The sequence below is a fragment of the Castor canadensis genome, chromosome 8, assembly GCF_047511655.1.
Source record: "Castor canadensis chromosome 8, mCasCan1.hap1v2, whole genome shotgun sequence".
NCBI classification, from domain to species: domain Eukaryota; kingdom Metazoa; phylum Chordata; class Mammalia; order Rodentia; family Castoridae; genus Castor; species Castor canadensis.
In genome coordinates this window covers 133,982,679-134,005,724 of record NC_133393.1, presented here as the reverse complement: position 1 = coordinate 134,005,724, position 23,046 = coordinate 133,982,679, and the positions used below count along the sequence as shown (strand labels likewise).

Below are 23,046 nucleotides of genomic sequence, written 5' to 3'. Positions count from 1 at the left end.
AAAGGGAAGTGATTTTAGATACTAGAACAAGGGCAAAAATAGCTTAAGTTTATTGAGGATTTACACTATGTCAGGAACCATTCTAAATTATTTACTGTGATTAATTGACTCCTAAAAATAACCATTATTATTCTCACTATATAGATAAGGAAAATAAAACATAGAGGAGCCTGGTAGATCAGTCTCTTAATCAGGTATAAGCTAATTAAGGTGGCTTGGCTTCCTCAGGGTACAGAATCAGTTTGTGCCAGCAGAGGTACAGAAGCAGTAGGAAGGGAGGGGAGTTCAGGGCACTGTGAATTGACACGGCCCATCTTGTTGAATAAAGAAGGGTCTGCCATAGCCTGAAGATCTCACTGAGGAAGTGAACTTCATTCTCTTCAAATGGAGCACTAAGGAAGGGTTCTGAGTGAGACTCCGAAAGAGATGGTGTTTTAGGAAGAGTAAGCCAACAGTCATATTCTTATCATACTGCTGCTGAAAGAGGCTGGAGGCTAGGAGACTACTAAGCTGCAACACAGACACCATAGCAATGGAAATGACATAGCCACACAGGGAACATTCCAGCATTAAAAGCAACAGGAGTGGTTAATTGGCTTTGGGGTAAAGAAAAAAGGAGGGGAGTCACCTCTTCCTCTAGCTTCTCAGGGTGGGTGACTTGCTTCCTAACCAGTGGAAAGAAAAAAAAAAAAAAAAAGAACTGAAGTGATCCAAGGAGGTTTTCCACCAGATTCACCCAGCCCTGCACCTGTGCCCATCTGCACCTCAGGGGCATCGCTCCAGCAGTTCTCATCTCCCTTTCCAAGCCATCGATTTTCCCCTCACAGAATCATTCCCAACAGCACATTTTGCTATTATTTCTCCTATCTTTAAAGAACAAAGACAAAATATGTCTTTCTTGACTCCAGTTTCCCCTCAGGCTACCATCCAATTTCTCTGCTCCACTTTATACCAAAACTCCTCAAAAAAGTTTTCTATACTCATTGTTTTCCATCTTCACTTCACCTAAATAAGGCTTCTCCCCTTCTCCTTCTGCCTTAAAGGTTTTACTCCAAGCTCATTTATCATTCCTTCTTAATTTCTCTTTGCTAGTTCATTCTCACCAAGCCAAAGTCTTCATCTGGGGACCCAAGGCCTCAGTCCTTAGACTGCCTTTCTTTCCCTTTTAACATGGAAATGTTGCTCTCTGGTCTGATGGTTTTAAATGCCGTCCACATGCTGGTAGCTCCAAAGTTTGTGTCTCTGGCCCCAACTCTCCAGAAATCTAGACTCATCTATCTAAGGTGCTGTGAGTCCAAAGGACAGTTCAACCCTAACAAGTCCCCAAATGATTTCCTAATCTCCCCAACACACACCCCCCCCCCAAACATCTCTTCCCATAGTCTTTCCCATCTCATTAAAGAATGGCTTTTTTTTTTTGGCAGATGCTCAGACCAAATGACAGAATCATCTGTGTCTTCTGTCCTCCCATGCCCTATAGGATCTCCCTTGAGAAAATACGTAGAACCTCTCCAACCCTCACCAACTCCACTCTCAACTTCCACTGTGTCCCAAGACCTCATCATCTTCTTCTGAAACACAGCAATTGCCTTCTTAATTGGGCTTCCTGTTTCTACCCTGACCACACCATGTTCTATCAATAGAGCTGCTAGAGGATTCCTTTTAAGTATGTCATCTCATGTCACCTCTTTGTCTAAAACCCTCCATCTTCTCCCCCAATTACCTAGAGCAAACACCAAAGTTCTTAGAGCAGCCTATAGGGCCTACATGAACTGGTTCCCCTAATCCCAAGTGCTCTGCCTTCTCCTCTTACTATTCTCCCACACCAGACATGCTTTACTCAAGGTCTTGGCACCAGTGGTTTGCTTTAGTCTAGAACATTCTTCCCTCAGATCCTCTTATGTCTTGCACAGCTCCTTAATCAACTTCTTGGTGAGGCATTCCTTGATCACCCTACTTAAATTTATAACATTCTTCTTCCCAACTTATCTCCAAAGCACTCATCATCTTCTGGCATACTGTGATTTATTTGTTTACTGACTTGTCTCTTCTCAGTAGAGTGATAGGGCAGGCATTTTTGTCCATTTTTTCCACTGCTGTTACATTGTATGTGCTCAAAAACATGTATGTTATGTAAATGAATAACTACAGGTTTTCAAAGTTAAGTGGCTGAGATACACTTTATTGATAATCTTTTCTATAGATTAATCTCAATTGATCCTCCCTCAGTCCCCCTCTCCTCTAAGCCTTCCCTATCCTACACAGACCCAGACAAGGCACAACCCTTACTCCTCATACTCCACACTATGCAAGACACCCTGAAGGTTGTAGATTGCTGTTCTGTTTTTCCTCTTTTCCTTGGAAGAATTCATGAGCTTGGATTTTTATCATTTTCTCCTTAGAGAGTGAGATCAGGGAAGAAGATACACAAATATCCTTGTTAGTTCTGCCTACTATAACAAATTACCATAGACTGTATGGATTACAAACAACAGAAATTTATTCTCACAGATCTGGACACTGGAAGTCTTAGATCAAGGTGTTAACAATTGTCAAATTCTGGTGAGGACTCTTTCCCTTGCTTGCGAATGGCTACCTTCTCTTGGTAGATATCTTTCACATGGCAGGATGAGGCCTAGAGAGTTCCTTTGTGTATTTTAAAAGGTCACTAACCTTATTCATGAAGACTCCACCTTATGACCTTATCATCTGCCAAAGACCCCAGCTCCAATATCATCAAACTGGGGATTAGAAGTTCAACATATAGAATTAGGGGGTAGTTGGTAATAGAGTTTGAACCCAGGGCCTTGTTGTACTTAGCAAGTGCTCTGCCATTTGAGCCATACCCCCAACCCTTTTCTGCCTTGGTTTGTTTCTCAGATAGGGTCTTATGCTTTTGCCCAAGCCAGGCTTGATCCTCCTACCTCCATCTCCTGAGTAGCTGAGACCACAGGCATGTACCACCACGCCCAGCTTCAACATATGAGTTTGAGAGGCTGCAAACATTTGGCCCATAACAGCTAGCAAAGAGAAAGGAGGAAGTCTGGAAATCTCTACATACTAACAATATGAGACAGTTTTCTTTCTCCTTAGTTTTAAGCATCCATTAAAATTGGGATGGTAATATTTACTTCAGAAGTTTGTTGTTTTAACTTGTATATGAAGTGTCTAGCATAGTGGCCTCCATGGAGTACACGTGCATTCAACAGATGTTGGCTCAAATTATGACTGCTAGCTATCCATTTTTAAAATACAAGGATTTGTCACATAACATATACAATGGCAGTCCACATGACTATATCACCTACTGATGTCATAGCCATTTTAGATTGTGTATGCTCACTCTTTGGTGTGGGTACAACAAAACTGCCTAACGATGCATTTCTCACAATGTATCCCTGTCAATAAGCAATGTGTGACTACATTTACAATTACTAAGCACCAAGCCAGACACTGGACAGATACAAGTGTACAAAACAGACATAGCCCTTGCTCTCACAAAGCTTACATTCTAGAACAAAACCTAAGCACTGATATTTATCATAAAAAGTCTGAACAAAATCATCTTGCTACTTGTTAAATCAAATACCTGTTGATAAATAATGCTTAGGAAAAATATAGTTTTCCTAAACTATATTTCACTTTCTGTTTTCCTTCTCCCCCACCTCTTTTCAAACCCTAGCGCACCTTTTCCCTATAGTCTAATTAGGGTTCTGGTGGTGGTGCTGGTGTGGCTGTCTACATGGGATAAATAAAGCAAAGCAGTGAGGAAGTCTCATTAACTTCAGAGCCTTTATCATGATAGCTCTGTTTCAAGGAGGCTCCTCAGAAAACTTTCATGGATAATTCAAGAAACTATTCCAAAGACTCTAACAGTACTTCAGCAGTTTGAAATAGGTAAAGAGGAAGAGGTAGCAGTGGAGAAGGAGGAAATGGGTTTTTACATTTTTGACTGTACCAATGTAGAAATGAAAGCTGAAATGCCAATGACTCCTGAGAGTTGGGTCCACTGAGGAAGGAACCCAGAGAGCGATTTGAAATTTTGGGCCGCTTTCTACACAGTTGGTTATATGCCCAGAGGCACTAATAAAATACGCCTGCCAAAGGCATGAAAATTCCAACACACCTGAGAACTAAATAACCCTATCAGAGAACTTAAATACAAGTAAGGTTAAAACTCAAGAAAAAGTTCTCCAAATGCAAAAACAGTTACAATAAAAGGCATATCAGGGTATCTCCCCAATGGAGCTTAACAAGCAGGCAAGTTACTCATCCATGCAAGAATAATCTATAAAATGAGGTATTCTCACGTCTCCAAATCCTACCGAGACTATACCAAATTACATATGCATTATTAAATAGTTGAAAGGAGAATAAAATGCTGTTAAATAATGAGAACACCAAATGTTCCTAGACACTGGGGCATTACAATATCTGTTGTGAAGAATTAAATGTATTAAGCATTACTTCCAAATGTATTATGCGAAAAGAAAATCTATGGGGTTCCAAAGCAGTGATCTGGTGTGGAAAGCATCATGAGTATACTCAGTCTCATAAAATAACTGCAAGCATATCATGGTGACATACATAAGACCCAACACACTTATAAACATGTTAACGATCTGAGTTCAATACACTGGAAAAAACTGAACATCCTAAACCCCATAGTCCAAAAGATGCTCTGAGTTACAGAGGTCCTACAGTCTTATAAAAAGACTTGTGAATTGGAAGGCAAGTTTTGAATAAATCAATGTAAAACCCATAATTAGCACACAGGGTCATCTAAAAATTACCACAGTATCACAATAAGTCAGGATAAAGTGTCTGTGGCACTGGCCACTGAAATATAGCCAGTTATTTCATGAGTGCTATAAATTTAAAGAAGATCCTAACATGGAAGCCAGCCATGGAGAATGGGCTTGGTATTTCAGCGGAGCACTCACCAATGAGGCAATTAGACAGACCAGGGTTTATATGAGTCTCTCTACTTGCTAGCAATATTTCGTTCTCTTATCTGTAGCATGAGCCTAATAATGTCTACTTCCTAAAACTGTAAAAATTAAAGAATCTAAATATATTTCCAGCTCAATATTACCACTGTCATTACAATATTTTCAAATTTTTATCCCTTCAAATATTCCTGCTCTAATCATAGCTCAACCTGGCTCTATGTCACCCCAGTTGAGAAGCAACTCAAAATATCACTGTATACTGACTACACCAACCTCTCTTCTGTCCCACCTCCCCAGCCTGCCTTACCAAATGCAGGTTTAGCAAGAGGCAAGCAAAGTACTTTTCTGACATATTGCATCCATCACCAACAAGTATCTCCTGGTACACAGGGCTACAATATTCTATCTATATCTCTCTCTTTGATGCTTGTCACCGTTTTTGAGAATAATCATTTTTGACACATTTTGTAGCTACTATTTTGGGCATGGAAGAGCTAATAATTATATTTGGGTAAGGATCCTAAAAGAAGGGGCCATGAGGTTCCACCGACAAGATCAAGACAAGGAGAACACACCCAGGAAGAATCCCATTCTTTGATGGAAACTAGTCACACATTATTGACCACAGAAGGTGGTCCTCCCATTGTTTACTGAATCTAAGGGACAATTTGTTTTTCACTGGCAGCAAAACCCATAGTCATGGTCACCAGCTACATCATCTGGACCCTCCACATTGTTCTACAATCTGTCTCCCTTCGGTTCAGTTTCCCCCAGTGGCCTGTTCACTCTTTCACATTCCTCCTGAAACTTCCTACCCTAGAAACCTTGGCTATGCCTGAATCCCTGTCCAATTAAGAAAACCTCTGGTACCCCATGAGAACACCTTCAACTTCCACCTTTACCACCTACAAACTGTCCTACAGAAGGCCTGCCTATTCTCTCTTCCTTCTTTCCACCTTAGCAGAAGTGTGCACCCGCCTGTTGGTATCACAGTTTCTGCCTTTTCTTCCTCAGGGTCCTTGCTGTATCAAAAATATTTCCTTCCTGTCTCTTTGCTTTCTCCCTCTACTGGGTCTTTCCATTTAATATATAAATATTCTTTTCTTCTTCAAAGAGACACATAGGCAAAGGAAAGCCGTCCTGAGCCCCCTGAGTTCTGTATTTCCTTCTACCTGTGTTTCTCTCTCTCTCTCCTCACTGCTAAGCTTTCTGAAAGGCAATCTTCTATTCAGTGACCATTTGCAGATGCAGCTCACTGTATCCACCACTACTGTATCCACCACTCAAAATGTTCCCACTCTCTTCATCATCATTTCTAAGGTCACAAAGTCATTCATTAACAAATAAATACTAAGTTCCAGCCATGCATCAGACAATGATGAAGGCATGTGGATTATATCAGTGACCAAAACAGTGACCCCTACCCTCATGGAACTTACATTTTATCAGGGGAAGAGACTAGTAATCAATAAATACAAAAAGATTTTAAATTATACAGTATGAGGTATGTATATGAGATATGTATATGAGAAGTGTTTCATAATAAAAAAATAAACAAAGCAAACAGAAGAGTAAAAGGAATTAGGAGGAGGCAGACAGGGCACAGTTTTAAATAGAATGGTCAGAGTAAGCTTCATTGAAAAGGTAAGATGTGCACAGGACTTAAGGAATGGGAGGGGTTTTCAGTCAGACATCCTAGTGATGGAAAGAGCATTTCAGCAGGGGAAACAGCTAGAACAAGGTGAGCATGTCACAGTAAGAAAGGCCAGTGACAATGCCACCCAGATTGCCAAATGCAGTAGACAGTCCATCCTCATATTGAGTGACCTGACTGTTGACTACTCCCTCTTCCTTATCTCTTGCCTTGGCTTTGTCTGTATCATTCTCATCTGTTTTACTTCCACCTCTCACATCCACACCTCTTTCATGTACTGAGCTTCCTGTCTGCTCCATGACAGTCATTACGCCCATCACACATTCTGTGCCTCTTTACACTGAGTACAGAGTCAGAACCTAATACTCTACTCCTTTAAAGTTAGTTGTGGCCATGCAACCGTGGGCAATGAGGTGACAGCAGACATGACATGTGTCACTTTCTGGAAGCAACTTTAAGAGCCAGTGCATGCTTACCACATCTACTTTTTCTTGCCTGAAAAGTGGAAACAATAAACCTACCTCACTAGGCTGACTGTAAGCCAAAATTCTTAAAGCATTTGTATGAGTGCTAGATGTGCAATGCATAATTGAAATTCTTTTACTGAGTTGTATTAATTAAATAAGCAAATCCAGGCAGTGCCCCTCGCATAAAGCACATAGTACGTTCACACATAGTCTGATGAGGCTGTGCTTGGACCAATCACCATATGCCTGTCAGTAGAGCTCTGACTTGGAAACAATCATGGAAGCTGTGTCACTGAACACAACAGTGGTGCCAAGAAACAGTCATTTCTGTGCAGTAAGGCCATGAGACTTCAGGGCTACCTATAACTGCTCTACAGCCCCAGCTGTTTTGATTGACACAACTTCCTAAATGTTGGTGTTACCCAGGAGGCCATCTCTAACGTAGTCCTCCCTTTGGTTTCCCTGACTGGGTGAAGGCATCATCTTCCCAAAGCCAGATACCAAGACAATGTGAACTCCTCCCTTCTTCATCATCCTTATACCTAATCAGTACAGAACACAGTCCTGTGGCCCACCTCCACCTTCCTCTCTTATCTGTTCTCACCTCTATTCTCCCTGCCCAATTCCAGGCCTTCATCCATCTACTTTCTTACTCAAGTCAGGAGTAGCCACTGCCCTGCTTCCTCCTGTCTGCCTTTCAGTCAGTTTCCCACACTGACTGTAACAGTTATTTCAAGAACATGAATATGCTCCTTTCACCCTCCTTCTTTATTTTTTTTTTTTCATTTTTCTTTTATTATTCATATGTGCATACAAGGCTTGGTTTATTTCTCCCCCCTGCCCCCACCCCCTCCCTTACCACCCACTCCACCCCCTCCCGCTCCCCCCCTCAATACCCAGCAGAAACTATTTTGCCCTTATCTCTAATTTTGTTGTAGAGAGAGTATAAGCAATAATAGGAAGGAACAAGGGGTTTTGCTGGTTGAGATAAGGATAGCTATACAGGGCATTGACTCACATTGATTTCCTGTGCGTGGGTGTTACCTTCTAGGTTAATTCTTTTTAATCTAACCTTTTCTCTAGTTCCTAGTCCCCTTTTCCTATTGGCCTCAGTTGTTTAAGGTATCTGCTTTAGTTTCTCTGCATTAAGGGCAACAAATGCTAGCTAGTTTTTTAGGTGTCTTACCTATCCTCACCCCTCCCTTGTGTGCTCTCACTTTTATCATGTGCTCATAGTCCAATCCCCTTGTTGTGTTTGCCCTTGATCTAATGTCCACATATGAGGGAGAACATACGATTTTTGGTCTTTTGAGCCAGGCTAACCTCACTCAGAATGATGTTCTCCAATTCCATCCATTTACCAGCGAATGATAACATTTCGTTCTTCTTCATGGCTGCATAAAATTCCATTGTGTATAGATACCACATTTTCTTAATCCATTCGTCAGTGCTGGGGCATCTTGGCTGTTTCCATAACTTGGCTATTGTGAATAGTGCCGCAATAAACATGGATGTGCAGGTGCCTCTGGAGTAACAGTCTTTTGGGTATATCCCCAAGAGTGGTATTGCTGGATCAAATGGTAGATCGATGTCCAGCTTTTTAAGTAGCCTCCAAATTTTTTTCCAGAGTGGTTGTACTAGTCTACATTCCCACCAACAGTGTAAGAGGGTTCCTTTTTCCCCGCATCCTCGCCAACACCTGTTGTTGGTGGTGTTGCTGATGATGGCTATTCTAACAGGGGTGAGGTGGAATCTTAGTGTGGTTTTAATTTGCATTTCCACCCTCCTTCTTTAAATCCTTACCCAGCTACCCTTGCTCTCCACAGAAAGTTGTGTCTCTTTGTCCTGCCCTCTAAGATACTCTACTGTCTAATTTCTGCCAAACTTTCCAACCTCAGCCTTGTCTTTTTTGCAGTCTCTGAACAGCAGATGCTAGCTGTTAACTATTATTGTTTATAGCAGCAGTAGTGATAATATTATAGATCTTATTGCCCTATACTGTAATCTCTGCTTTACTTATTAATCTCCTTTAGTGAACTGATCTGTGGTTCACTACAGATCTGTGGTCTCATTCATCTTTGTATTCTTGGTACCTAGCATGGCACTTAACATATAATAGATTCTCAGTAAATATTTGCTGAATGACGGAATGGATGACTGACTCAGTAAATGAATAAGTGACTGATGATATAGATACACACATACATACATAAAAGCAAGAGATAAATCAGTGAAAGAATCCTAACACAAGGGAAGATTACATTTCTTTCCTATGCCACAGACAAACTTGGAAAGTGCACTGCACTTTCATTGTTCATCTTATTCATTATCTCATTCCTACAAGTTTCACTGTCAGAAACACTGTGAAAACTAAAGGCAAACAAGTTTGATGTCCCCAAATCTCCTGCTCTCATTAAAAGATGAACAACTTAACCAGGGCCAGCAAATGCCACAATCTTTACTGAGTACTGAATTGGAAGTGATATGGGAGTCAAGACAGAACAAAGAAAGATAAAAACGGGAAAATGTACAAAATAGCCTTTCCCCATTAATTCCCCTTCCTTTCATTTCCCTTCTTTAACTTACAAAAAAATTTAAACTTAAAAGAAATTGTTTAATCCCCCAGAAGTGACATTTACAAATGGATTCTTTCCAAACACATCTGTAAAACAGATTTTACAAACATCTTAATTATAGAAGATTTGACATGCAGAGCACAATGGCAGATTTTGTTTTAAGGAAAATAGAGGTTCAAGTTAAAATTGCTTCTAACCTGAATAGATGAGTGTTTTTAGTAAATCTGTGGTGGTTCCTGAATCTGTTAATTTCTTAGGCAAAGAATCAAGCTTGAGCTGCTTCCCAATGAAATTTCGACAGGTTATCTTTAAAAAAAAAAAAAGATGAAAATAAATATTGCTTAGTTAGTGTCTGACTAGTTTAAAATTTTCTTATTTAAAATGTTTGTCTCATTTTTATTGTGAAGATAAAGAGATATAAGACACTGCAACACAAATAAAAGCTAACAGAATAGCATTCAATCATGAGAACTTTGAGGGGAAAAATGTGGCTACATGTAATTCTTCATATGTTTTTGTACACCACAGCTGTAAGAGTACTAGGCAAATTACATACAGCAATTAGAATATGGTTTTTTGATATTCTCTAAATTCACTAGTCTAAATGTATATTTCACTAGGTAAATTGAAACATTTAAAATATGCTTTTCCAATGGCAGATAGTTTTAGCCTACTCATCATTAATGCAATTTTAACTTCCCTGGTGAAGTTTTTCAAAACTAATTGCATCTGTAGTATTTTGACAATTTACTTTCTCACAGATATTTGAGCCCTCAAATTGTAAAATATCTGAAAACAAAAAAATTTTAGACAGAAGGAAATTCTTGTTAAGACTCCAAGACTCCATTGCTCTACTCTCATCCCTTGATCTAACCAATTGCTCAAAATGTAGCCACCTTGAGCTCCAGTCTGGTGATGCTTCTTTATTGTCCTTTGTGGGCACTTCCATAATGAGATGCAAATATAGTCTAATAAGATGCAAATCCTTTCCCACTGTCTAGTAAGTCCCTACCTGACCTGGTCCTTCCTGCCTCTCCAACTTCCTTAAACAAATCTTTATTGAACATCTATTATATGACAAATGCTGTTCCAAACTGAGGGATGATACAACAGAAAGCAAAATGTTTTTAAATTCCTATTCTTAAGGAACTTATTCTAGTGGGAAAAGAAAGAAAATAAAATAATTAAATACATTATGTGGCATATTGGAGAGTTATAACTGCTATAGAGAGAAATAGTGCAGATACACATTATTAACTTAAATAGGGTCACGAAATAAGGCCTTAGAGAGAAGGGAATGTTCACCAATAATTGGAAAAGGTGAGGGGAAAACCAATGTGGGAATTTAGGAAAGAATCATTCCATGGAGGGGCAACAGTAAATGCAAAGACCCTGAGGCAGGAACACCTTAAGGAGTAGTGTAATTAAAACTTTCAGGGGAGCAATAGAATTACAGTTGCCAGCCAATAACAACAGGCAGGTTACATAAGTATGTAGGGTAAGCTATATGAAGGCCATGGTAAAAAGGTTTGCTTTACTTTGAGGCAGATAGGAAGGCAGTGTAGGATTTAACCAGACGTGTGACATAGTCTGACTTAGGTTCTTAAAGAGTCATTCTGTCTACTGCATAAAGAATAGACTAGAAGTTAAAGGTAGGGGTGCAGGGTAAGTTACAAAGTCGTTAACCCAAGCAAATACCGCAATGGTTGGATCAGAGGAGTGCTGGAAGCAGTGGGCAATGGTTGGATTCTGACTAGATTTTGAAGATGAAGGATTTGAAAACCAATTTGAAGTGGGGTTTGAGGGCAAGAAAGGAGTCTGGGATGTCTCTAAGGTGTATGGCCTGAGCAGCTAGGACAGGGCTGTCAGCCATGACAAAGCCTTGGTGGAACAGGTTTGTTTAAGATTTGCTAAATTTGAGACGTATGTTAAATGTCTAAGAGACGGTGTTGGTTAGGTAGCATGAAGGGTTTTGTGGATTAACTGGTTAAACTCAGAAGGGCAACCAGGGAAGCGTCCAATTGTAGCATATCCACTCATCATCCAAGTTCCTTAATCAAACACTAACCTACGTACTGCTGTGAAGGGATCTTGTAAATACTAATTAAAGTCACTAATTAACCAACTTTAAACTTGGGAGATTATCCTCAATAGGCCTGGCCTAATCAGGCAAGTCCTTAACATACCACCAGTCTCCAGCATTCCAAACACCAAGCAGCAGCTGAGACAATTGTTCTCTCTTCATGAACTGTGTACAACAGCTGCTGTCCAGGCCTGTGGAGTTCCTCCCTGCTCATGATCCTAGAAGCCTAGCCTGTGGATTCTGGACTTGCTTAGCCAGCCCCCAAAATCACAAAAGTCAATTCCTCATAATTAATCAGAGAGAGCAAGCTCTATTTTACTAGTTCTGCCTCTCTGGTTGAACCTGACTGATACAGGCAGTTAGATACATCAACACAAAATTCAGAAGAAAGGTCTAATGAAGATGCAATTTCATCATAAAGATGGTACTTAGAACCAGAGACTGAATTAACTCCAAAAGAGGGAATATGTAGATAGAGAAGCCAGGAGCCTCGAGAACTTGGAGGAGAAAAGGAAGAAGCAACAAAGACTCAGAAGGAGCAGTGCCCCTTTTGATCCCATCCCTTGTCTGCTCCATCACAGCCCTGCAGGCCTTCTCTCTGCCCTTGTTCTTCCCTTGGGCTGCAATGGTCTTTCTCCAGATCACCGTATGGCAGGCCTCCTCTCATTAAGCCTCACCATCTCAAAGAGATCTTGTCTATCACCTTTGCTAAAGTTTCTACCTCTCCCCCGAGCCAGTCTCTAGTCCACTGACCTGCTTTACTTTCTTCAGAGAACTTACAGTGATCTATTCATCTGCTGACATGTGTTATCTAGCTCTAATGACCCCTCTGAATCTAAATTCCATGCAACAGGAACTCAGTCTGTGATCTCACCACTTAGAAAATGCAGGAGGAAAGACCTACACTTGCTCATGAAGACCTTTTCTGAGAAGAAGAAAATGGAGTCCTCTCTAGGAGGAGGCAGCATCACAACCCACAGACGGGTGTGGACAGAAGGGACTGGATTCCAGGCCCAGGTATGCAGGGTGCAGACCGTACAGCTATTTGTGATGACTCTGACTGGGCAGTGAATGCATATTTGATAAATTACTAAATAAGAGAATTCATGTATCTCTTTCCTCCACCTCTTTCAAGCTACACCATGATTTTTATGGGTGCTGGGTGCTTTTGACTTTGAGAGCCATTCCTCTGTTTAAAAACATACATATTTTTAAAATATATCTTATGATTGCATTGGTATAAGTACAAAAACACTTAATGCTAAAATTTAAAACAATCTCTTTTAATTAAAAGTTATTTTTTCTCATTTTAAAATATATTAAAACTTTTAATGGGCCTCTAAAAGTATTGTGATCTCTAGACAATGTTCCCATTGCTCCTAAGGAAAAAGTCGGCCCTGACCTAAGGTAAGTTTCTTGTGGGCAAGGACTTAATTTGTTTATGCTATGTCTGGAAAAATACTGGCACACAGTTGGCTTTCAATAATGTTTGTTGATTTGGATGAAGAAAACCTATGTGGAAATGATGCTCGTTTGATTCCTAAACCTTTGTCTTTTATACGGGTCCTAATGAGGAAGCACCGCTATATGAACACCAGAGCCAAACTTACCTTCTCTCCATGCTCAGCCTCATACCTTGCACAAGGCTGTTGGGTAATGTCAGGGCCTTTGGAATTTTGTATTCTCAGAAGCAGCTGGCGCTGTGCATACACCAGCAGTGGCGTCACTTGTTCTGTATACCTCTCACTTGACAAGAGTAAAGAATATATTAAACAGCAAACATCAGGATGAAAGAGAGCAGTGAAGGAATTGAATTCAAGTATGGTATATTTGATACATTGTAAGAATCTTTGTAAATGCTACAATGTATCCCCACCCAGCACAATGATAAAAAACAAATAACTGAAATGGCAAAAAAAAAAAAAAGCAAACACCAGCTAAAAGATTTATTTTTCTAAAGTCTGACACTTTTAATTGTCTTTATAGTAGTACTCACTGTGAAATTATATTGAATTGAATGGCAAGTGATACTAAGGTTTCCCATTTTTCCACTTGATATAAAACTTCCAGAGATTTTAATACAAAGTCATGGATCCATTTCAGATCAACCACATTTACATCATCCAAAGGATGCTCAAAAGTAAGGCTGGAACCACCATTATCATGTTTAATATTCCCATAACAGCTTGGAACACTGAACTCGCCTTTGTCTTCAACATGCTGCAAGTAGCACATGAAAAAACAAATTGTGTGATTTCAGATTTTACTGTATTTTTTCCTGACAAATAAATGTGATAATGTAACATGAAAAAGAACTAAACAAAAAATATGCTATTATGCAAATCCAATCTTGGTAATTTGAGGTAACACTGTAGAGTTTTCTGTGAGGATGCAAATGTATGTGTGGGTATGTGTCGTGTTCAATATGGTCCAGCACAATCAGGAAATGAATATGACTGCTGAACTTCTGAAATATGATTAATGCAACTGAATTTTTAAGTTTACTTGATTTAAATTATTTCAAGCTTGAATTTAAATAGTCATATATAGCTAATGCTTAGTACATTAGACAGCATAATTTGAGGTCTATAGTTCTCACTGTACAGTCACTATCCATTTAAATAGGATATTAAACCAATATAGTAAAGCTTTCAGGAAAAACAAGTTTTAGCATATAGAAACAATAACATTCCCTAATACATTAGTTACATTTATTACTTTGCAGAATATTTTGTCCAATTCATTGTAAAGGTCAAAGCTACAGAGTAAGAAATCCTCTAGTCTTGTTTTTTCCAAAATTAAATAGTATTGTGATCATTTCCCATAATTCCTGTTGTATTTATGTGCTCCTCTGAAAATTCTTGAGGCAAAGCAAAGCTTCTATGATCCAGCGAAGAGCCAGACTAAGCCCAAAACAGTTAGTTAAGTAACTCATGTCCATTTCCTCCTACACAGCAATTCTATTAAGGGTGACAACTATATAGAAGAGAATAAGCAACAAAAGGATTTGTGTCTTGCCCATTTATTAATCAATTTATTTTTTTGTTTGTTTTTTTGGGTGGAAGGAGACTATTGAGTTGAGTTCCATTTACATTTGGGGACTAGCCCTTATCAGATGTATAGTTTGCAAATATTTTCCCTCACCCCATAGGTTGTCTCTTTAACACTGCTGATTGTTTTCTTTGCTGTGCAAAAGCTTTTCAGTTTGATGTGATCCTGTTTCTCCATGTTTTTGTTTGTTTGTTTGTTTCCTTGTCCATTCCAAAGTCATGGAGTTTCCCGGTTTTAGTCTCCCTTTTGTTTGATATTTTTACGGTATATCTCTGCCCATATTTTCCTTTCAAATCCATCCTATCAAGAGTATTTCTCTTGTGGACAAGTATGCATGTCTTTTATTATTATTATTGAGTCAGACAGACAATCTGTGCCTTTTAATTGGGGTGTTTAGCCAACTTACATTGAATCTAGTTATTGATATGACTGAGTTAGTTCTAATATTTGCTATTTGTTTTCCATTTCTCCCATGTGTGGGTTTTTGTTGTTGTTGTTGTTGTTGTTCTTGTGATCCTTCTTTCCTGTCTCCCTTTAAGTTAATTGACTATTACTTAGTTTTACCTTTTACTTCATTGACTTTTTACCTTATCTCTGGTTTTGGTAGTTACTCTAAAGATTATTACAACCATCCTTAACTGACACTTAAAAGTTACTATTGTACCTCTCTCTATAGAGTTTATAAAACTTAGAGTAGTTTATTTATCCTCTCTGTCTTTTGTATTACTTTTGTTATGCATCTTCCTCCAGAAATAAATGACTCAATGTGTTTATGACTTTACTAATTTTGGGGTGTTTTTGGCTGTACTGCAGTTTGAACTCAGAACCTTGTGCTTGCTTGGCAAGCACATTATCACATGAGCCATGCCTCTAGCATGTTTTTACTAATTTTTTATGATGCTTAGTTTATTTTATATTTTCAGTATGTGTATTTTATTTACATAATTTAAATCACAGTGTGATAAATTTTAAATAATTGCAAATTCTACCAGAACAGAAGTAATATAACAGAGACAGATAAAACAGTACAATAAAGATCAAATGACAAGCTATGTCATCTCTCTCTTGGAATCCATTTCTTTATCTGTAAAAAAAAAAAAAAAAAAAAAAGACCGTTGTGTGGATTAAATGCACTACAGTTAGCTTATGTAGAAACTAGAGCTTGGTAAATGTTACTTTCCATTTCCTTCAAACAAACTAAATTTTCAGGCTAAAATATTCTTAATTAACATTAATGCAAGTTGTGTGTTGTGAACAAAATAATAATGAGAAGCAAATGAAATCCAGACACACCAAATGGGAATTTGAGAAAAATATCAATTTCTACTTATCCCAAGCTGCAAAGTAAAAGATTTTTTTAATTGAATACAATAAAAATAATTACCAAAACACCCTTACCTTAATAGAATTGCTATTTTGCAGTTGTATTAACATGTCAATAAGTAATTCTGCTCCCAAACAGAATGGTATAACACAGGTACAGAGGAAGCCATCGTAGCTAATAGGAAATGTTTTGTAAAGATCCACTGCCTGTTTAAGAAGTATCTGCAGTTCCTGAGTAAAGTTCCAAAAGACCCGGCAGCAGTTCTGAAGCAGAGTCCAATAGCCACCACGGTGAGCAAGAACCTAAGACAAACACGACATTCAAGACCCCAAAGTTCCTATAGATCTCTGAAAAGCTTCATCATTCTTCAAACTTGTATGTCAATAATAAAAACACCATTCATTATGTGCCACTCACATATACTAGACAATGACATTTATGTGCATTGGTTCATTGAATTCTAATAATAATCCTGTGAAGTAGGTGTGAACTAGCATGCTACTTGAGGAGGAAGCAGTAGCATTGGGCTAGTTGCCAATAGTTATCAATCTACTAAGTGCTGGAACAGGATTTGCACCCCAGAGGTCTGAATTCAAAAACTCCATTGTCATAGGTGCTAGGGATATAGAAGGAAGGGCAACTGAGTCTGCCTTTACACTGCCTAAATTTATAAGAGAAGACTGACATTAGCAAAGTAGACAAAAGTCATTTTGGAGAATAATAAGTTTTAAGTAGAAAAATAACACAGAGGTAGGTTAGAACTTGACATGGTATGAAAGGACAATTTTAGACAGTCTGGTCAGGAAAAATGTCTTCTCTGAGGAGGCATTTTATTTCTATTTTTTTAATTCATATGTGCATACAATGTTTGGGTCATTTCTCTCCCCTTTCCACACCCCCTCCCTAAACCCTCCACCCCCTCCCCCTCCCCCGCATCCCCTCACTACCCAGCAGAAACTATTTTGCCCTTATCACGAATTTTGTTGAAGAGAGAGTATAAGCAATAATAGGAAGGAACAAGGGATTTTGCTAGTTGAGATAAGGATAGCTATACAGGGAGTTGACTTGCATTGATTTCCTGTGCATATGTGTTACCTTCTAGATTAATTCTTCTTGATCTAACCTTTTCTCTAGTTCCTGGTCCCCTTCACCTATTGGCCTCAGTTGCTTTAAAGTATCTGCTTTAGTTTCTCTGCGTTGAGGGCAACAAATGCTAGCTAGTTTTTTAGGTGTCTTACCTATCCTCACCCCTCCCTGTGTGCTCTCACTTTTATCATGTGCTCAAAGTCCAATCCCATTGTTGTGTTTGCCCTTGATCTAATGTCCACATACGAGGGAGAACATACGATTTTTGGTCTTTTGGGCCAGGCTAACCTCACTCACAATGATGTTCTCCAATTCCATCCATTTACCAGCAAATGATAACATTTCATTCTTCTTCATGGCTGCATAAAATTCCATTGTGTATAGATACCACATTTTCTTGATCCATTCGTCAGTAGTGGGGCATCTTGGCTGTTTCCATAACTTGGCTATTGTGAATAGTGCTACAATAAACATGGGTGTGCAGGTGCCTCTGGAGTAACCTGTGTCGCAGACTTTTGGGTATATCCCCAAGAGTGGTATTGCTGGAGCAAATGGTAGATCAATGTTTAGCTTTTTAAGTAGCCTCCAAATTTTTTTCCAGAGTGGTTGTACTAGTTTACATTCCCACCAACAGTGTAAGAGGGTTCCTTTTTCCCCACATCCTCGCCAACACCTGTTGTTCGTGGTGTTGCTAATGATGGCTATTCTAACAGGGGTGAGGTGGAACCTTAGTGTGGTTTTAATTTGCATTTCCTCTACTGCTAGAGATGGTGAGCATTTTTTCGTGTGTTTTTTGGCCATTTGAATTTCTTCTTTTGAGAAAGTTCTGTTTAGCGCACTTGCCCATTTCTTTATTGGTTCATTAGTTTTGGGAGAATTTAGTTTTTTAAGTTCCCTATATATTCTGGTTATCAGTCCTTTGTCTGATGTGTAGCTGGCAAATATTTTCTTCCATTCTGTGGGTGTTCTCTTCAGTTTAGAGACCATTTCTTTTGATGAACAGAAGCTTTTTAGTTTTATGAAGGCCCATTTATCTATGCTATCTCTTACTTGCTGTGCTGCTGGGGTTTCGTTGAGAAAGTTCTTACCTATACCTACTAACTCCAGAGTATTTCCTACTCTTTCCTGTATCAACTTTAGACTGTGTGGTCTGATATGAAGGTCCTTGATCCATTTTGAGTTAATATTGGTATAGGGTGATATACGTGGATCTAGTTTCAGTTTTTTGCAGACTGCTAACCAGTTTTCCCAGCAGTTTTTGTTGAAGAGGCTGCTATTTCTCCGTCGTATATTTTTATCTCCTCTGTCAAAGACAAGTTGGTTATAGTTGTATGGCATCATATCTGGGTCCTCTATTCTGTCCCATTGGTCTTCATGTCTGTTTTTGTGCCAGTACCATGCTGTTTTTATCGTTATTGCTTTGTAATATAGTTTGAAGTCAGGTATCGTGATACCTCCAGCACTGTTCTTTTTTTTTTTTTAATTTTTCTTTTATTATTCATATGTGCATACAAGGCTTGGTTCATTTCTCCCCTCTGCCCCCACCCCCTCCCTTAACACCCACTCTGCCCCCTCCTTTCCCCCCCCTCAATACCCAGCAGAAACTATTTTGCCCTTATTTCTAATTTTGTTGTAGAGAGAGTATAAGCAATAATAGGAAGGAACAAGGGTTTTTGCTGGTTGAGATAAGGATAGCTATACAGGTCATGGACTCACATTGATTTCCTGGGCGTGGGTGTTACCTTCTAGGTTAATTCTTTTTGATCTAACCTTTTCTCTAGTACCTGTTCCCCTTTTCCTATTGGCCTCAGTTGCTTTAAGGTATCTGCTTTAGTTTCTCTGCGTTAAGGGCAACAAATGCTAGCTAGTTTTTTAGGTGTCTTACCTATCCTCACCCTTCCCTTGTGTGCTCTCGCTTTTATCATGTGCTCATAGTCCAATCCCCTTGTTGTGTTTCCAGCACTGTTCTTTTGACTGAGTATTGCCTTGGCTATTTGTGGCCTCTTGTGTTTCCATATAAATTTCACGGTACATTTTTCAATCTCTTTAATGAATGTCATTGGAATTTTGATGGGAATTGCATTAAACATGTAGATTACTTTTGGGAGTATAGACATTTTTACTATGTTGATTCTACCAATCCACGAGCATGGGAGATCTCTCCACTTTCTATAGTCTTCCTCAATCTCTTTCTTCAGAAGTGTATAGTTTTCCTTGTAGAGGTCTTTCACATCTTTTGTTAGGTTTACACCTAGGTATTTGATTTTTTTTTGAGGCTATTGTAAATGGAGTTTTCATACATTCTTTTTCAGTTTGCTCATTGTTAGTGTGTAGAAATGCTAATAATTTTTCTGTGTTGATTTTATATCCTGCTAATTTGCTGTAGCTATTGATGATGTCTAGAAGCTTCTGAGTAGAGTTTTTTGGGTCTTTAAGGCATAGGATCATGTCATCTGCAAATAGGGATATTTTGACAGTTTCTTTACCTATTTATATTCCTTTTATTCCTTCTTCTTGCCTAATTGTTCTGGCTAGGAATTCCTGTACTATGTTGAATCGGAGTGGAGATAGTGGGCATCCTTGTCTGGTTCCTGATTTTAGAGGGAATGGTTTTAGTTTTTCTCCGTTAAGTATAATGCTGGCTGTAGGTTTGTCATATATAGCTTTTATAATGTTGAGGTACTTTCCTTCTATTCCTAGTTTTCTTAGAGCTTGTAGCATGAAATGGTGTTGGATTTTATCAAAGGCTTTTTCTGCATCTATTGAGATGATCAAGTGGTTTTTGTCTTTGCTTCTGTTAATGTGGTTTATTACATTTATTGATTTTTGTATTTTGAACCACCCCTGCATTCCTGGGATGAAGCCTACTTGGTCGTGGTGAATAATCTTTTTGATGTGTTGCTGAATTCGGTTTGCCATTATTTTGTTGAGGATTTTTGCATCAATGTTCATTAAGGAGATTGGCCTATAGTTCTCCTTTTTGGAGGTGTCTTTGCCTGGTTTTGGGATAAGTGTAATACTAGCTTCATAAAATGTGTTTGGCAGTTTTCCTTCCCTTTCTATTTCGTGGAACAGTTTAAGGAGGGTTGGTATCAGTTCTTCTTTAAAGGTCTGATAGAATTCAGCAGAGAATCCATCAGGTCCTGAACTTTTCTTTTTGGGGAGACTCTTGATTGTTGCTTCAATTTCATTTTGTGTTATAGATCTATTCAGGTGATTAATTTCCTCTTGGTTCAGTTTTGGATGATCATATGTATCTAGAAATCTGTCCATTTCTTTAAGACTTTCAAATTTATTTGAATATAGGTTCTCGAAGTAGTCTCTGTTGATTTCCTGGACTTCCATGGTGTTTGTTGTTATCTCCCCTTTTGCATTCTTGATTCTACTACTTTGGGTTTTTTTCTCTCCTCATTTTAGTCAGGTTTGCCAGGGGTCTGTTGATCTTGTTTATTTTTTCAAAGAACCAACTTTTTGTTTCATTAATTCTTCGTATGGTTTTTTTGGTTTCTATTTCATTGATTTTAGCTCTTATTTTTATTATTTCTCTCCTTCTATTTGTTTTGGGATTTGCTTGTTCTTGTTTTTCTAGGAATTTGAGATGTATCATTAGGTCATTGATTTGGGATCTTTCAGTCTTTTTAATATATGCACTCATGGCTATAAACTTTCCTCTCAGGACTGCCTTTGCTGTGTCCCATAGGTTCTGGTAGGTTGTGTTTTCATTTTCATTGACTTCCAGGAACTTTTTAATTTCCTTTTTTATTTCATCGATGATCCATTGTTCATTAAGTAATGAGTTATTTAGTTTCCAGCTGTTTGCATGGTTTTTGTCTTTACTTTTGTTGTTGAGTTCTACTTTTACTGCATTGTGATCAGATAGTATGCACGGTATAATTTCTATTTTCTTATATTTGTTGAGGCTTGCTTTGTGCCCTAGGATATGATCTATTTTGGAGTAGGTTCCATGGGCTGCTGAGAAGAATGTATATTGTGTAGAAGTTGGATGAAATGTTCTGTAGACATCAAGTAGGTCCATTTGATCTGTTGTGTATTTTAGATCTTGGATTTCTTCATTGATTTTTTGTTTGGATGACCTATCTATTGATGATAATGGGGTGTTAAAGTCTCCCACAGCCACTGTGTTGGCGTAAACATTCAGGGTATGTTTGATGAAATTGGGTGCGTTGACATTGAATACCACATTTTCTTAATCCATTTGTCAGTAGTGGGGCATCTTGGCTGTTTCCATAACTTGGCTATTGTGAATAGTGCTGCAATAAACATGGGTGTGCAGGTGCCTCTGGAGTAACCTGTGTCACATCTTTTGGGTGTATCCCCAAGAGTGGTATTGCTGGATTATATGGTAGATCTATGTTTAGATTTTTAAGTAGCCAAGGGGAGGCATTTTAATGTTTAGTTAAATAAGTCACATGAAGGTGGCAGCAATGAGGGGAGGAGTACAGAACTTAAGGCTCAGGGACAGCAAGCATGAAGATTAGTGCTTTCAAGACCATGGAGGGAGGACTGGGCTGAAGAAGAGCTGAGTTCCACAAGTGTGCAGAGATCAGCTCTTCCAGGGTCCTGAAGTGGCTAGAAAAGAGGATAAGATTCAAGGCTCTTGGTCAAGGAGCATGACTGGGGTTTCCTTGACATTCTATAAAACCACACTGTCCACTTCATGAAGAATATGGAAACCCAAGTGTTCTTTTCTTTGTCTAGAAAGAAAATAGAGTCTCCTGACTTCTTGAGAAGTTCTAAGTATATGCCTCTTTCTGCTGTGAGAAAAAGGAATCTGATTTCTTGATGACCAATGGTTCTAATTCTGAGTTTAACAATCTATCATATAATATTTTAAAATCGTAAGAGAGAAAAAGCATTGCAGAGAAGACACAAGTGGCCAATAGAAACAGAAGGTTGGGGTAAGGGCAGGGCTATCTGTAGCCTGGAAAGATCTTGCCCTGTGCTAGGGGAAAGAGAGAGGGTTATGTTTCCCCAGGAGACATCAAGACTTCAGAGAGGAACCTCTAACATCACAAGAGAATCCTGGGTTTCACAAGGGCATGAAAGCAGCAGAGAGATGCATGCGTAACTACAGGAACTTCATGCACAGGGACAAAGGCTACCTACGCTCTGCATGGATGGATGACAGAGAACTAAAGGAACACACTCCCTCTCCCTGACAACCCAACAATGCACAAACCTCAAAAGTGGCTGTGGCTAAATCCAGCAGGATGAAGTTGCCTGAAAACTAAAATTATATTAGTAAGTAGATAAATACAACATGTTATATGCCTGAGTTTAGGGGCTGAGATTTATGTCTACTACATAAGCAAATGCAAAGGATCATATTACCATTGCTCTCCTGCAATATAAAAAAGTTTTCATAAAATGATCCAATCCCAAGTTTGATGCTCGATCCTTTTCTTTGGCACTAGCACCTAATTGAGAGTCTGAATCATAAATTGTATGTATCTTGGAAATATTTTCTTCATTGACTTTGAGATTTGTAAATGCAGAAAATTCTTCAGTATCTACAGCACCAAAAAAAATGGTATAACATTATTAAAAGCATAGAAGTAAGTTCCCATAAACTTAGCAGGACACAAGCACCAAATGACTAATCCAGATAGCAAATGCTGGAGAAAGGACAGAGCTACCAAAGACACAACGAGCCAGGGGAAGTTTCCAGAGAATAAGCACTTACCTGTTGGAGGATGGGCCATATGGAGAAATATGAAGAATATTCCAAGCAAAGGTAAGGGCAAAGGTAACAAGGCAGAGGGAAGAATGAACATGTTTGGGAGGTGCAATGACAGGATCCCACTACCCCTTAATTTCTCCCCCAAGCAGCCA

General features: G+C 38.9%; 1 protein-coding gene across 2 annotated transcripts in view; it reads right to left on the bottom strand.

Moving 5' to 3' along the window:
- The window catches only part of Cfap54 (cilia and flagella associated protein 54), a 210,157-nt gene that overhangs the window by 73,178 nt on the left and 113,933 nt on the right, over positions 1-23,046 (bottom strand). For both annotated transcript variants that reach the window (XM_074084168.1, XM_074084170.1), the window contains exons 35-39: positions 22,546-22,724; positions 16,182-16,409; positions 13,729-13,952; positions 13,343-13,478; positions 9,847-9,955 (exon numbers count right to left, since the gene is read on the bottom strand). In XM_074084168.1, the coding sequence (XP_073940269.1) occupies positions 9,847-9,955; positions 13,343-13,478; positions 13,729-13,952; positions 16,182-16,409; positions 22,546-22,724 (876 nt within the window). The remainder of the gene's footprint in view (positions 1-9,846; positions 9,956-13,342; positions 13,479-13,728; positions 13,953-16,181; positions 16,410-22,545; positions 22,725-23,046) is intronic.